Source organism: Convolutriloba macropyga, chromosome 5 (assembly GCF_964194025.1).
Source record: "Convolutriloba macropyga chromosome 5, txConMacr16.3, whole genome shotgun sequence".
Lineage (NCBI taxonomy): Eukaryota > Metazoa > Xenacoelomorpha > Acoela > Convolutidae > Convolutriloba > Convolutriloba macropyga.
The window spans coordinates 69,054,095-69,071,414 of record NC_134472.1 but is presented as its reverse complement, the minus strand read 5'-3'; the positions used below and the strand labels follow the sequence as shown (position 1 = coordinate 69,071,414).

Below are 17,320 nucleotides of genomic sequence, written 5' to 3'. Positions count from 1 at the left end.
GAAAAACTCCAAGCAACAGCAAACTAAGACAGTCAACAAATCATTTGATCCTATAAGCTCAAAAACAAACAAAACAAAGTATAATTTCAAAAAAGTGCACTTTTCAAAACAACCGATAAGAATACCACTATATTTTTCACAAACTTTGACACTCTTTGTCCTGAGAATGAGTACACATCAGAGCAAACTTGTTAAAATAAACACCAGCCAAATAACAAATGTTATAAACTTATAAACTTGCAAAAAATAACTTTTAGTGGATCTAAAGTAATAAAAATCCAAAACTACATACCAAAAATGTCCTCTATCCAAACATAAAAAGTAAATTTTGAGGTCACAAAACACTGCCAGTTCCATCAGCTGAAAAGACAAAGTAGAGCACAAATGAAAGCAAGATACAAAAAATCTCAAAAAAATGGTATCAAATCAGATGAAAGCAATTGCCAGAAACTAAAGCCGACATATTGACGAAAATTACTCCACATTAGAATGCCAATACAAGAATAAAAAAGGGCACGACTAAAATTCGCAAATCTTTTTGGAACCGATTAGTTTAAAAGCCATTAACATGACCGACTAACATCAAGCGAATTGATCTCAATTGATTGGCGAGCGGTTGGCTTTGTAAGTAGCTAGCTACGGCTTAGGGAGTTAAACTTTAGCTTAATTAAAGGGCCGTAGGATGAGCGCAGCGGGGGCAGGGGGTTTATCGGTGGGATACGGGCTGGGTTACGGGCGCAACGATAATCAGGGGTGGTGTGAAGAGAGCTGTGTGTGTGTGGGGGGGGGGGGTAGGCTCATGTGGGTGTCAAACTCTTAGAAATACCTTCAAACAGCATACTTTGAGTCTAGTAGACTGAAAGGCTGTAAGCGCACTTGATTCCCTCCAAGCGCTACCTGTTTATCTTGTTATTGAGGACCAAATGTCAAATGGGTCAGACGAAAAATTGGTCAAGCGAAAAATTGCATAAAAAACCACAGGACTAATTTAATTGTTACAAACTTCGTTTAAGAGCAATTAAAGATTTCCTCTATGAAATCACGTCTCAACTAGGTTCGATTATGCCTAATAGCAATCAATCACAATTTTTTTAATGAGCCCAGCTTATGCTCAAAAAAGGGAACAAAAACTCAAAAAAAACTCAAATAGGTTTTTAAAACAATTAGTGTCAAAGTCAGCAAAAGTACTAACTTAACTCCAAACATTAATTAGAATCAATTAGAGTAGCTTTAGATGTCACAAGAAACTGTTATATGACTTCTGCTAAACCTTAATAAGACGCCAATGAAGCTGTTCATTCAGAGTACAAGAAAAAGAGCCCAAAAAAATTCAGAAAACACATATTTTTTTTAAAAAAAAAACAAACAGTGGCGAAGTCATACAAAATGTTAGTTGGCCCTTGGTAAATTCAAAAAATGCCGTTTTATGTTTTATTTGAACACATTTACGACTTCTTCAGAACGCAATTAGTACTGAGAAAATTAAAGTTAACTAGATTCTTTCAAAAATGGAAATTTTTTTTCATAAACTAAGTTATCACTTCAAAAAATCATGCTTCGAAAATGCTCACTTTTGCTCCATTTGCTACTCCAGTGCAAATATTAATTTAACTTCGCGTTGTCATTAAAAATTGCGAAGACCTCAAAGAACAACGTCGGACAAATTGTTCTCGAACCACAGGCTGGAAATTTAAATCGAATTGGGCTGTAGCCTTGATAATTTTATATGGATTAAAACAAAATCTGATTCAGGTACCAGGTCCTTCCGATAGCGTATTTCACAATCGCTGTTGTTTTACCAAGACGATTTCTGAATAAGAAATTTAGGACACGCTAAAATCAAGTCAAGTACAACAATTTCACTTAATGAAATGAAACGAATGTTCTAGAACAAAGCGATCATCCCAAAATTTGGCAAAAAGACATGTAAACAATTTTTGTTTGAAACTTCGTTTGAGTACAATTTGAAACTTAATTTGAGTGCAATTACTTTGGATTGTAAAAAATCAAGAGAAGGACAATGATAGCCCCAGCTATCACTTTGCGGCTATTAAAAATAAAAATTTAAATGACTCTACAACGCCCAATTTAGTTTTTTGAAGGCTTTCTTATGAAATTATTTTTACATCGTGGAAAAGATATGGTGGTCAAAGAACAAAGAGGTCTTTATCACCAATTCAAATCAATTGCAGCCGTTTTGTTTGACGCTAAATTATTTGACACAAGAATTAACTTCAAAAGATTTGCCAGCCTTTCATTTGTCAGAAGCAAACTTATCTAAACGAAATCGCCTTTCAAGATTTTCTCACGCACTGTCCCCTCGCTGTCAGAATTAAAAGAAAGACCCTAAAAGCAATTAGCTATTCAAGATGCAGTGTAAATACACAATCACTAGTTCAATACAGACACTCAAAACTCACCTAGCATTGATGTAAACATCTTATTTTGTTTATGACATTTTAGATGGGCCGTTGCTATTATAACAGAGACTAAATGAGTAGCTACTCAATTGATTGGATTGTGAAATAAATCCAGGTACCTCAAGTTGAGCCGCTGATTATTTCAGTGTTGAGGTTTGAAGAAGCATGTGAACTGTTCGTGGTTTGAGCTTACATTATGGAGTTCAGAAAAAAGAAAAGCAAATGTTTCCCTCACTCGGAGGGATAGGGATATCTTCACTCGATTTATCTACACCTGCATCGCAGTGCATGAAAGCATTAACGCCCAGTTCCGTCTTAAAAGGCGGTTGAAACATATGATTCACATCAACTTGTTCTAAGTTTGCATCAATGCGACAAACTGCATCAATTACTACACACAGGCTTGTTGTGAAAACAAAAGTTTTTAACGGCATGCTCTTGGAATTGTCTCGGATGCTCTCGGCAAATTTCTTATCTCGGATGCTCTCGGCAAAGTTCTTATCACGTACAGCTTCTACAGAAAGGCGAGGGCTCGCCCTACAATACGGCCCTTTTCCCTTTAATGTCTTCCCAGTTGTTTCTCTATTGTGTTGCTATACAAAGGAGCCCAGATAAAGGCGCCCCACATTGGGCGGTATTTCGAGACATCAGTCCATTGCAAACCAGTCCCAACAATATACAACTTAGTCAACTGAAAATCATCCACTGATTGAGCTAAGTTAATGTTGAACAACATTAAGATTTTCGGTGTCAGGACAATTTACCCAATTCCATTATACCCAATGCCATTATGCTTGATATGAAACTATCACAACCAAACAAGGGATTAGATTATCCACTAGACTTAATAGCGAATGCTAATTTGTGTTCGGATTATTGAACGAAAATATGAGTGCATTGGGTATAATGGCATTGGGTAAATTGTCCTGAATGCGATTATAAACCATAGTAATGAGGAGTCTGATCCTGGATTGATCCTGAGATTGATACTGGATTATTGATTGAAAATATAAAAGCATAAGGTAAAATGTTATGTAACCAAGATTTTCATTTTGTGAAGTAGATATGCAAGTGAGACGCAAATTGGTTTGCAAACGTTAAATAAACCAGTTATTTAAAAAGGCCTGCTGAGTAATAGAGGATGTGGGGTGTTCATTTGTGTTTTTACCCGATCCCAACTATTTCCAACTCCCAGGGGCACGCGGGTTAGTAAACACCCAGAATTTTGCACATGTAAGCACAAATGCGTTTACAAAATATAATGGCCGGAATCCTGGAGACGAAGTTTTTAATACGTGGTTTAGAAAGTGGGGATTCACTACAAACATTTATTCTCAATTTAAATATCACCAGGGCTACTTTTCATGCACGAAATAAAATTTCGATATTGAAAACAGCGGAAGAGAAAAATTTAATTGTTTTCAAATGAAAAATTGAACACTAAGTGTGAGAACACATTTCATCAAAATGTTAAAGTTATTTATAAAACCAGAAGACAACCTTCGGTTAAATAGCATCTAAAATATAATACAAAATAGAATATTTGCACCATAGATTGTTTTCTACAATTTATTGAAGATTATACTACCAAGTTATCTCATAATTACTAGGAGGCTTAGATTCTAATATTTTAATTTCAATTTATAAAAGCAATAAGATTATTTGATGAGTAATTTATCAATCGGAAGGAAAAAACAAGATCCAATTAAAACCATTTCAAGTTATTTTACGAATAGAAAAACGCGATTGCGCCGCTATACTATCATTAAGTGCCGTAATGAGCAGCAAGAACACGGGAGCAAACTACATACATGCTTAAAATTGTCTTCTAACTGGCCGCAGGTTCCGTGAGTTGACGAAGTCAGTTAGAGAAGATGAAACACCTTCCACCCAAGAAACAATTCACGCTCAGCCAAACTAAAGAACAGCACAAATAAGCAACACGAAGTAAAGTCAGTCATCCCCAAAAGCTGAGAAAAGGAAGCGGCCCTCAAAAGCCGTAAAACTGATTGCCATTTAATCTTGTAACAACCAGAGCGTAATATCATTGCCAAATCGAAACCTGCATTTTATACCTTTTGAACAGGACAGATGTGGCATCGGAATGGCAGAAAACTGACATTCAAATTTCCAAGACGAAATATTAAACTCATCCGACAACATAAAGCAGGAAAATTCATACGCTTTACCTCCTCACACTCATAGAGACTACAGCATTGAAACAAGCAATAAGCAAATCTTCAACACTGTTCTCAATTTACTTTCCAAAAACCGCATTACTGAATTCCAAATCAACACCACGCTCGGGAGATGGTTTATAACCTCCTAATCGACTTCGTTATTCCCCGCAAACGGCATCCTTGCTCTCAAAACATTAGTGCTCCAATAAGTTTCTTAGACAAGTGCAATATCATTTCACAAAGAACACCAATAAAAAGCAAAGCAAATGGGATGGTAATCAGATTTTTGCTCCTTCCTACTCAGAGAAAACTTCGCGCTCAACATTAAAATTTCGACCTGTCTGCAGTTATGACAGTTATCTAAACTGCAAAACAACCGTTGCCATTCAATCTACATTCTGTTATAGGCTTGTTTGCAAACATCTCTCCGTCCCAAAATCAAATAAAGTTAAGCAACTTTATGGTCGATTAAGTCAGAAGCGGAAATCTACAGAGTTTGCATCTGATACCAAGGCGTCTGTTCACCGTTAAACAAAAAGCGGATGAACAACTATTAATTCTCACAAATCCAAGACGCACGCATGGCTTCACACTAGTCCCATAAAGGAACGAATTCAATTCGTGTAACACATAGCTCTTCTTTTTACTCTGTCTTAACTCCTTGCCTTTTTGGCCCGCAACAACCATCAAGTAATATCAGTGCCTAATCCTGTCAGCAACAAATCGTGAAGCCTGTCTTTCAGATCTTTTGAACAGTATAGAGGTGGCTTCGTAATGGCAGATAAAAAAACATTCAAAACGCCGACACAAAACAATTTCACCCGACAACAAACATCAGTAGAAACTAAAAGCTGTATCTCCTCACGCTCATAAAGACAACAGCATTCAAACAAACATTAAGCAAACCTTCAACACTGTTCTCAATTAACATTCCCAAAACTCCGCTACTGAATTCCATCCCAACACCACAATCGGAAATTGGTTAATAACCTTCTTAACAGTTACCTTGTTCCCCGCAAATGGCATCTTTTTTCTTAATACATTAGTGTTCCATTAAATCTCGCAACATCAAATTTTCTACCACTCTAAAATTATGACAGTAATCTATACTGCAGCACAACTCTATTCAATCTACCTTGCGCAATAGGCTTGTTTGACGGTCTCTACATCCGAAAATCAAATATTCAGTTGGAAATTTACGGTCGATTATATCAGAACAAGAGAGGCAAAGAATTGGTATCTGATAACAAGCCGTGTATTCGTCCTTGAACGAAAAGCTGCTAGGGCTAGGCAATAACTATGTATGGTTGCCTATTTACTGCTGAGGCACCTCCTAGCCTTGTGAAAGTTCCGTGCTTCTGTAATACGCCTTTCTCAGGTTCCTGTGCTATGTTAAAAGAGGGCAACCTCACTTCTGCTGTCGCTACTATCAGAAGAATTGAAGAGTTGCAGCTAGAAATTTTTTTGGATTCCTCTCTTTCTCGGGAGAGGGTTGCTGGAGGGAGGCCCAGTCCAATCAGTAGTTCATGCTCCAAAATTCCGCAAATTCTGATTTTGAAAATTTGAGTATTACTTTTCCAAATGTCTTAAGCTTAGCCAATCAAAAACACTGACTTCAGAACCTTTCTTCTCTTTTAGTAATCCGTACTGCATGGAGAAAAAATTTCGACTTGACGGCCTTCTCTTCAGAATCCTGTCCTGCGAGCACCAAGGCGATCTGGTCATCGAAGCCCACGGTTTCGACTGTTGCTTCCTCAGGAGCGGAATGAGAATCACCCAATTTACAAAACCTGTTCAGCGGTCCCAGCCAGTAAAGAAGCTAAGGAGATCACCAAGGCGAAAGCCAGAGATGGCACCAAAAATTTCGGGTGGTGGTGGCAGTACTAGAGGAAGTAATGTTGAAAAAAGAAGGAGCATTAATGACGATGTGTTTCTTAATTTTAACCTATACTGTTATATATTTGTATTAAATGACTTTTTACGGCCGCATGCATATTATGTATTCTTACCAAATTGAATTTAAGTTCTTTTGCTTCTTCCCTTAACCAAGCGAAGCCATAAGCATTTGAGGCTATGGAACAATTTGTTTCAGTTCCAAATTGCGTTTATTTATCTCTCCTACAAACTATCATTGCTCACAAATGCAAGATGCACGGACGCCTTGAAAAAAAACCAAGGGAACGAAATCAATCCATGTAACACATAGCTCTACTTTTGATCTTATAATTCTACTGATTGCCTATTATGCCAGCAACAAACAGCACGTAACATCATTGCCAAGTCGCTACTATCAGAAGAATTGAAGAGTTGCAGCTAGAAATTTTTTTGGATTCCTCTCTTTCTCGGGAGAGGGTTGCTGGAGGGAGGCCCAGTCCAATCAGTAGTTCATGCTCCAAAATTCCGCAAATTCTGATTTTGAAAATTTGAGTATTACTTTTCCAAATGTCTTAAGCTTAGCCAATCAAAAACACTGACTTCAGAACCTTTCTTCTCTTTTAGTAATCCGTACTGCATGGAGAAAAAATTTCGACTTGACGGCCTTCTCTTCAGAATCCTGTCCTGCGAGCACCAAGGCGATCTGGTCATCGAAGCCCACGGTTTCGACTGTTGCTTCCTCAGGAGCGGAATGAGAATCACTCATTTTACAAAACCTGTTCAGCGGTCCCAGCCAGTAAAGAAGCTAAGGAGATCACCAAGGCGAAAGCCAGAGATGGCACCAAAAATTTCGGGTGGTGGTGGCAGTACTAGAGGAAGTAATGTTGAAAAAAGAAGGAGCTTTAATGACGATGTGTTTCTTAATTTTAACCTATACTGTTATATATTTGTATTAAATGACTTTTTACGGCCGCATGCATATTATGTATTCTTACCAAATTGAATTTAAGTTCTTTTGCTTCTTCCCTTAACCAAGCGAAGCCATAAGCATTTGAGGCTATGGAACAATTTGTTTCAGTTCCAAATTGCGTTTATTTATCTCACCTACAAACTATCATTGCTCACAAATGCAAGATGCACGGAAGCCTTGAAAAAAAACCAAGGGAACGAAATCAATCCATGTAACACATAGCTCTACTTTTGATCTTATAATTCTACTGATTGCCTATTATGCCAGCAACAACCAGCACGTAACGTCATTGCCAAATCGGGACGGCATCAATTAGAGATAATTGCATTTTAGATTATTTGACCAGGATAGATGTGACGTCAAAATGGTAGTGAACAGAACTTCAAATAGCCAACACGAAAGCTTATATCCATTGGACAATATACAGTAGTTGCATTCACAAGCTATAACTCTTCAAACTCATTAAAAGAGATGAGAGCATTCGCACAAAAAATAAGCAACACTTCGGCAATGACTCGAAGTAGAAAACTGACCATCCTCACTGACCCAATGGCCATCCTAAATAATTATTACTAACGCTTTTAAACAACAAGGGAAAACAACTAACTGACAAACAATAATATAGCGTCTGATAAAATTTACTTTTAGAGACTCCGAAAAAACTATCGGGAAAAACATAGAAACAAAAGATTACCTTTTGAGAGATGATCTAACAAAGTGGGTTCATATAGAGAAATCGTGGAAAAGGAAGAGGAAATTACGAAGGACAACATCAAAAATAATATTCTCCAAAAATATTCCACAAAATGACAAAGAGCAGTTATCCAGTATCAAGCAAAAAATTACCATTAAATCTTGTCGTACATCAGTCAGCCGCCCAATTTTTGTCGGAGAAATATTAAAGTACAATTAAAAAATGCACGGAACAAAAAACGTAAACTCTAGTAAAATTCATTTCCTCCAAACTTCTACAGTTTTCGAAATTTATTTTAGTGAAAGGTGCCTTAACCGGCCTTCAAGTTTCGCTTCATCGTATCAACACTTATAGTATAGCTGTTAATTAAGCTTTGACCGAGAAAAACTACAGCAAAAAACAACAGACCAAAACCGGCCAAAAATGACCCATTTTTTTCTATTTTCTTAATCAAAATAAATGTCCACCAATTACACTAAATTTGCTAGAACAACTAATTTCAACCACACGGCTTCAGAAAGGCTATAAAAATTGAAGAAAAGAAGAACTGCTGAAAAAAGCTTAAAAGCAGACAAAATGGTAAAATTGATCCTAAAAGCGTAATATTTGCTTCAGATGGTTAAATGCTTCAGATGGTCTATTAATAGTAAAGATAGTTGAGTAACACCTTTGAATGAAAAAAATTGGAATTAAAACTTCAGAAAACTGCTTCAAAAAAGCCGCACGTTATAAAATTTTTCTCGCTCAGCGAAAAAATTTTTCGTACCTACTTTTCTCGCTTGCTCTCAAAAAATGACATGAACGGAAAACCACTCTCTTATCTCCTCTGCAATTCATTCAATCGCTTGACCTACACAAACACTTAGTTTTCACATGCGGCATTGACTTTTACATCCTATTTTAAATACACTCCACCAATACTCCTCTTCGAGTAGTAAAAACAAGAGCATCGCAATATAGCTACGTCCAGCTCAAAATTTTGCAGCTATAAAAACAGATAGAACAAAACAAGCGAAAGGGGAGAGTTATCATTATTATCAAACCTCGAACAACTTTGCCATGGACTCATCTAAATCGCCGAATTTTCTGAAAACTTGCAACCCTTCTCGGGGAACAAAAAAATAAACACGACACGCAATCATTTTATCCCGAAAAAATAATTGCGTCACCAGCAAGGCAAAAAAGTAATTGGAAGTCAACATCACTATAACTAGAGGATCTTATGACTTTATAGGTAGACAATGCAATGAGTTATCTAATATTTTTATCCATTATACTACCCAATGTTATAATATCTGCTAAGTGAGCCCCTGCTCATCTTATGTACTTTTCTGCAAACACAGCAAGTTCTAAATACCCTGACTGTCCTAAAATGTCACAAACGCAATTTACTTCGCACTACTTAGCACTAATCACAGGTAGTACAATCTGTTCATCAAAAAACCCTCCCCTTAATCTCGAACTTCCATAGTTACTATTGAAATGAGTTTCACTTGACAAACATGGAAGGTTAGAAGGCAGCAACTTGATCAGTTTTGTTTTGAGGTTGGGAAGAAACAGAAGTTTCTGGCGATAAATGCAAATTGTTTGTTTTCCACTGCAGGAACTTAATGTCTGCCTGTTTGCGAGTCAACACTTCAACTTCCTCGACCATCCGCCTGAAGATTGCCTCTGTATCTGCCTGAAATGTTCACAAAGTTGTTACGCTATGTTATTCCCATTTTGTTCCAACATCTTGGGGGGGGGGTATACTCAAGTCATTTTTTGCCAACCAATATTTTTTACGGAAGCTTTTAAAGAAAAAAGCTAAAAACATCCAAGCTAATTTGCCGATGAGCAGGAGTATAAACTGCTGGCAATTAACACAATCTTAGCCGAATCTGAACTCTGATAATGACATGTTTTCTTGAATAGCAAACAATTTTTAAAGATTTAGGAGGTCATAACTTCATTGGGTAAATACGACCAAAAATACTAACCTGGTTCTTTGCAAGTTCTTCTTTTTCCTCGTCAGTCATCAGCTCCGTTCCTTTCTAAAAACATGAAAAGTGTTTAATAATTACAACTTAAACCTTATCACACCAAAGTAGTAAAAACTGGTCACTGAATGGCTGTTACTTCTTGGTTCCTTTGGATCTTTTCAACAATTGCCCCCCCCCCCTTTGCAAAAGTGGGGGCTATTCTTGAATAGATTTTAAGCGAGAGATTTATTAACCAATCAGAGACGACTAATAACTTTCCGTGTATGCTCATACAGTGTTAAACTGGATAGAATAAAGTGCGCCATGCTAGGACTATCAGCCGAAATGGAATACAAAGCGAAAAGAATTTCCGACTGGCGGGTCGGTGGGCGCGCTTCGCCGCGATAACCGACCCGCGATTACCGGATTACATCCTACAGCGCGTGAGAGGCGTGAACAGCGGTCCGCAATTGCACTTAAACTGATATTCGGCTATCTAAACTGTTGGCCAAATAATATTGTGGTAAAGTATAGCACAAAAGTGGTGGCGATTCTCTACTAGGTACCAAAGGGGGGGGGCAATAGTTGAAAAGATCCGTTCTTTTTTATAAAAACACTGCCGTATATGAACTTTCATATAAGGAATTCAAATCTAAAAGGGGACAAGAGGAATCGTGCGAGTCTGTCCGTAGCACAGAATCTTCCAACATACTTCCCAAGCTTATCAAAGGACTTTTTTAAGCTATGATCTCTACGGTTTATCCTAAGGCAATTATAAACATTTTCTTTAGGAGAAGTTCTGAAAAATCTGCTTTAATTATATATAAGTTAAAATATTCAAAACTATCAAGTAGATAATATTATTTTAAAAATGAATACAATTATTATTTTAAAAACACCAAATGTTTCTTCTGTAAACTTAAGTTTAACAGGAAAACGAAATCCAAAACCTGAAAAACCAATTGACGCCCGTCAATTGACCTTTAAAATGAGAACAGACACATTATAACTTCAACTTATAGAATTCGAAGACTGCAGAAAGGTACACTTCGATGCATTTTCATGTGAAAACCTCGTCTGTGGCAATCACAAACATAACCGACTAGCTTTAAAACTCTTAAATTAAAATGAAAAAGATATCAATAACGGCGCACTTTTCAGTTGACTTTCAGTAGTAAACTGCCGTCAATTGAGATCACGCACGACGAAAAAAGTCATAGGCGTAAAAGTCGCTCTAATCAAGCGAACCAATAATTGCACCAAGATTTGTTCAAGAGCAATTAAATACTATTCAACTGTAGAAAATAATGGAAAAAAGCACAAGGAAACTTGAAAAAAATCAAATAACCGTAAGTTGTCTCCCATACTTCTGCATCCAATACTTATTGGAATAAATATCGTTTTTCTAGAGTTAAATCGTTTTTTCATCGCTTTTGAACACTAGAGGTGTAGACAGTGAGCTAGTTGTCTTCTTGATCCATGAACAGTCTACGCAAAGAACACCGGCCAAAATTGGAGCTTTCAGATTGAAAAGATATTTGCTATAACTTTCTCTTATTATTAAATTCCTTACACCCATAATTACTTCTACCAACGAAATTTTTTTCAGAACACGAGCAACTTAAACCAGGCAAAAATTAAGAACTAAAATTTGAGAAAATCACTCAAGAAGTCAAAGAATGTTCTAGAACAAAAACTTTTGCGTAAAAAGACACGTATACAGTAATTGCTTCAAACTTCGTTCGAGAGCAATTAACCATATTATAACTTGGTAGGGTTTTGAAAGCACGTATATTTTTTCTTAGTCAATCACAGAAAATTCAAATACAGATCAGTATTCTGACAAATCTGTCTCTCCCGCTTTGAAGTGGATCATCTGTATCCTAGTGTATTTTTAACTGCTAAAAATACTTCAAAATTTAAAAGTTAAAAACGTGAGTTTAGCATGTGTCAGAAGATATTTCAACATCAAGAAACAAAACAAAGACATCGTAAATATGCTTTTCAGTTCGCATTTTTCAATTGACATGACAGCATATCAGTTGCTACAAAAGTTGAGAATCTCAGCATACCAAAAAAATGGCTTTCAGGGAATCACAAACACCAATAATTTTTAAGATTCGAGAAACTAAATGCTTGAAATCTGACCGGAAACAGAATCAAAATTATTTGATAAATACGACAGAACCTCCGAAAAAAATGAGATTTAATTTAGTTAAACTTTTACAGATATCAATTGATCATGGTGTTGATAAAATGTTCCACACTGTCATTTTTGAAATTATTTGGCTTTTCTTCTCTTTCTTTTTGCATTTTTTGAGAATCCATTATAGTGCAAATGAGCGTTCGTTCCCACCTTTAAAATGACTTATAAAACTTAAAGAACACTAATTTTGTGATGAACACAGGAATTGATGACGAAGACATATTTTTGAGATTTTCAATATAAATAATCAACTTTTTTCAATTAGCATTTAATAAAAAATTCTTTGAGTATCGTGACCCACGAAATTGCAAATTCAAAATCCTCAGCACAGGCGAAAATAAAACATTAAAATTCAAATGTAAAAAATTTCAGAAATATCAATTGATTTTTTGTCAATCATGTTCTGAAACAAAATCCTTTAAAAAAAATTAAGAAACCCTTTTTCGTTAACATATTTTTTTAAAATAATTTTTACAAATCCTTCTACATTGAAAAAAAAACAGAATTCTTTCAGTTTTCAAAGTCTACTGTGAAATCTTAACAAGTGAAACAAAATGTTTGCAGAATAAAAGTTCGTAGAAGAATGGTTTTAGGGTATACCTTAAAACCCAGACAAATGCCGAAAAGTTTAAGTCAAGAAATTCCTTATATTGCACTATTCTCAAGATCATTTTCCAAAAAAATCCATGCTGTCAATTACTTTGTTCCTTTTAACTACCGAAAGCCTGTCAAACTAGAGAAATTATTCAGTCACCTAAAGAATCAGATCAACTACAGATACACGATACACAAACAGACACATTTGGGTTTCTATCTTTCTAAAAAGCAAACATTTCAGACAAAAAATATTTATTGGTTTATAACCAACGAAATACGTTGCAAAGCAAAACGGATCTCCCCTACTTCTAAATCAAAGCTTGGAGAAAATTTTGTGCATTTTCCTAAAATTTTGTGCACTACTGTTTCCCAAACTTTTCCTTTTCATGTTTTCCTAAATTGTTTCTCATGTTGCATGCTGCAAAATTACATTTTCAAAAGAATCAAAATTAGACCCAGGGAGCTATAAGACAACAATTTCCAATTTTTCTCTACGATGTGTACACATGACGTAAAAAAAAATGCTGTAAAAGCCTTCCGCGCAAGTACATTGCACCATATTTGAAAGAAATGTTGGAAAGAATTATAACTACTAGCTTAATTATAATAATATTAATAAAACAGAAGTCAAATAGCCGCAAATAAAAAAAATCTATTCTCTCGAAAACCAAAAAATTGTTCAAATGATTTTTCCACTTCACTTCAAAACCAGTTAGAACAATTTTCGAGCCTAAAACCAAAACTACTTGTTTGCTTTTACCAATACGTCAGCTTGACTGAAGTATGACAGTCAAATTGTGAGCAAAAGACAGCACACAATTGTAAAAAATCAAGGGAAGGTCAATAATAGCTCCACTCAGCTATCGGAGCTAATAAAAGAGACACGGATGGAGCTTCTGGGCAGAACAGAACGGGAACAAAAAAAATTTTGCGGATTAGAATTGGAATGCTTTTCAAACATTGTAGATCTAATTTGCTTTGTAATTCAAGAAAAACATAGCTGCCAGATTGCCAGAAAATAGCCGCAATAGCTGCGTAGATCTGCAGTCTCAAAAAGAGTGAAAAGACAGACCAAAAAATTACTCTTTTCATTAAAGGATGAGATGTTAAATTTTGACAAAGAATCTGTATAAGTTATTGCTGCCTCTATTTGCTGCTCTCAAATAACCTTCATTTAGAGTGACACACATTCACTTGTCCTTACCTCTTTGAGTTAAAGTGAAGAAAAGTCAATTTCAGAGAGAGGAAGTCATTTTTGAGAGTGAGGTAAGTCACGTTTTACCAAAAACTTAATCACGCGAATGAACAAAACTCGCTTTACCAAGAGTGAAAAATGACGTCACATGACTTCACGTCAATTGAAATTGCATGAACGAATGAACAAAAAGCAGATTTGAAGTGGTTGTGTTGTCATATGGTCGTAAAAAATGACGACGAAATAAAAAAAACCAAGAGAAGGCCAATAATAGCCCCAGCTATGGCTATTATTGAAAGATTTACAAAGATTTAAATATTTACGAATTGTTATGAGCCAAAACAATCCTGAGGAAAAATTCCTAAACATGTCACATCTCTTTTTAGGCTACAGAAACCATAATAAGCCGAAAACACGCATATTTTGTTCATAACGCCTTATGACAAGAATTTTGCGGGAGAGTGGGCGGGGGATAGCTCTTGGATGCCTAATATAAACCGACTAACATCAGACGAATTGCTCTCGAATAACAGAACAGGTGGGGTGGCCTAATTAAGAAGTCAAAAACATATTTGGCACAATTTAGAAATTGTTATGGGTGCAAAACTCCTGACCTATGTGGGTTTCCAACCAGCGGTCTCTGGACGCCTGTCTGAGATGTTGACAAGTTCGTTATACCGGCTTTTAACGTTTCTGTGCGTACGCTAAATTAACACCACCGCCTACAAATTTCTGAATGTGTGCAATTTAGATCACGCAAATTTTAAGAAAGCTTAAAAAAATTATCGGAGAAGTCAAATGATTCAAACAAGAGCCCGAATGTACTAGAGTAAGTGCAAAAACGGTCAAGCTAAAATTTGGCATAAAAAATACACATTACAAAAATTGCTTTTAAAGATCAACTTCTTTCCACTAACCATTTTAAATTCGACCGTAGTTCCCAACTCGTGTGCCACCTGGTTAACCAACTGGGCTTTCTGGCTCTCAAGCATAGCAATGACCTGCCGCATGTTCACAATCTCACTCATCAACTGCTCCTTCATTTCCCGCTCACTCGCAGTGAAGAACTCTCTCCATACATCAGCATCGCCACTCACAGTGGGACTCGTATTCGATCGAATTATCTTAAAAATGAAACCGTTTCTAAGCATTTTTTGCTGCTTTTTCTAAGCATTTTTCTTAAATCTTTGGATGGCGAAGTAAAATTTCTTAAATATTATTCACACTCCCGACACACGTGTTATGCTTTTAAATAATGATTTAGTTTTACTATGTAATGACAAGTGCTCTGTAACTGGGGCTGCATAACGTACTTGGGGGGGGGGGGGGGGCATAAACGGAGAAGATCCCGGATTTGACTTGTGTGTTAAGTCCTCGCTCTTTACTTTTCGTTGACATTTTCACTGGCTACATCAATTGTTACCCCCCCCACGCAATAATCATTAGAGAACCTTGCATAATTTGAATGCCTTGCAGAGTATAATTTTACAGCAAAGCGGTTTTTCTTATGATCGTCTACCATCATTTGTGAAAAACTTGACAAGAAAATGAATTCATTGCCATTGTCTGACAATCAGAATGAACCTGCTGGATCTTTTCCGTTTGCACCCCCCCCCCCCCCCTCCGAACCTAATGTCCTCCAGTTACGTTACAGAGCAGGTGCCATTACACAGTAAATCATTATTTTAAAATTTAGCAAGTGCTGTTGGGGGTGCAACTAACATACACTCTCTAAGCTGATAGGGGGCACAAAGGGACAAAAGTCCAAAATGCGAAGATAGATAAAATTTACTTTGGCTTTTAAAAGCTAAAAAATGAAGGCTCTAACATTCTGTGATTTATCAGTTTGATCTTCTTCGGCTGGAGAAAAACTTCTATGACCTGCTGAATCATCTTGCTTCAACTTGAACTCTTGAATAGTTTTCGAACTTGGCTCGATAGACTGACTTGGAGAAATGCTGGATCTATCAGAAGTAATATTGGCTGGAATTGCATCGGAGGCAGGCTGCTGCTCTTTATTAGTGCTTGCACCACTGTTCACTGATATTTTGTCATCGCCTTGACTGCATTTGAGAGCTCTCAGCTAAAAATATAAAGCTAATAACACACCCACGTCAAACGAATTGCTCTCAGCCCAAGCTAAAGTTTAAAGTTGTTAGCGAAATGCATTCATAGCTACATTTTTGGATGGGTGAATATATAGAGAAAAAAATCATAAAAACCAACAACCAGCAGTCTGCATATTTCAAGGGCTAAATAGACATTATTCGACTTTAAAAAATCGGCGTTCACTGTATTGCGCCCAGTTAGCAGAAACAGTTAAAGTATTTGAGAATCTAAATTCTTCAATGTTTAAATCAACTCATTGTTCAAAGCTATCGCAACTTGTCAAAAAAATTCAATGCTCGAATCCTTCAGAAAACGTTAAAGTCAAGAGAGTTACTAGCTAGGACTTCATTATCTCCTTCACTTATTTCTAAACAAAGTCAACTCGGTCAGACAAAAAGCAATCAAACGCAAAGCCGTATAAAGAACTTTAAATATCTTCAAATATTATTATTTGAAATTCGAAACAAAAATTCGTTCAGATACATAACTCAACATATTGGTCAAAACACTCAATAGTAGTTTCAATTCAAAGTCCACATAGACCTATTAATAATGTCTGTACAATCAAGTTCAATCAGTTTAAAAGGCATCAAAAAGTTCGGAAAGATGAGTTTATGCTCCTCTTTGTACAGAGTTTTTCCTTTAAAACCAATTGATTGCTCTTGTTATTGGGAGCGAATTCAAGCGCCGGGATCAGCTTCTGCTGGCTCTGGTTGCTTTTATTCTTATTCTTGGTGTTCTCGGCTAGCCTCTTAGTTGTTGATTAGTTCGTCGTTGTTCCATGCGTGGTAAGATATCAAAAAAAAATTTTGTATTCATAAGAGAAAAAAGTCGTTAATTAAGATTAATGATTCAGGAAGTAACGCGTGCCAAGGAGATATAAATAGAGAGTGAAGGAAGTGGAGATAATAATAAAAAAAGAAAAAAAGAAAAATAGGGCTTCGCTCGTGGCGGGGATTGAACTACTGCGCCCCGTTTGATCATAGAATTAGATGACTGCGCGACAACTCAGCCAACCTAAGCCCCAAATATACTAGACTGCGCGACAGCTAAGCCCCAAATATACTAGACGAGCGGCTGACTTAGCTGCAGGATTAGGACAGGACATGTTGG

At 36.4% G+C, this 17,320-nt stretch overlaps 2 protein-coding genes across 7 annotated transcripts in view; one reads left to right on the top strand and one right to left on the bottom strand.

Moving 5' to 3' along the window:
* The window catches only part of LOC142339590 (membrane-associated protein Hem-like), a 479,910-nt gene that overhangs the window by 259,731 nt on the left and 202,859 nt on the right, over nt 1–17,320 (top strand). The window lies entirely within an intron of this gene.
* The window catches only part of LOC142339589 (uncharacterized), a 55,646-nt gene continuing 47,875 nt past the window's right edge, over nt 9,550–17,320 (bottom strand). Inside the window, exons 7-10 of one of the 2 annotated variants that reach the window (XM_075389731.1) lie at nt 15,927–16,181; nt 15,016–15,222; nt 10,119–10,172; nt 9,550–9,820 (exon numbers count right to left, since the gene is read on the bottom strand). In XM_075389731.1, coding sequence (XP_075245846.1) covers nt 9,650–9,820; nt 10,119–10,172; nt 15,016–15,222; nt 15,927–16,181 — 687 coding nt within the window. In that variant the 3' untranslated portion in view covers nt 9,550–9,649. The remainder of the gene's footprint in view (nt 9,821–10,118; nt 10,173–15,015; nt 15,223–15,926; nt 16,182–17,320) is intronic. The other variant, XM_075389729.1, reaches the window with a different exon arrangement.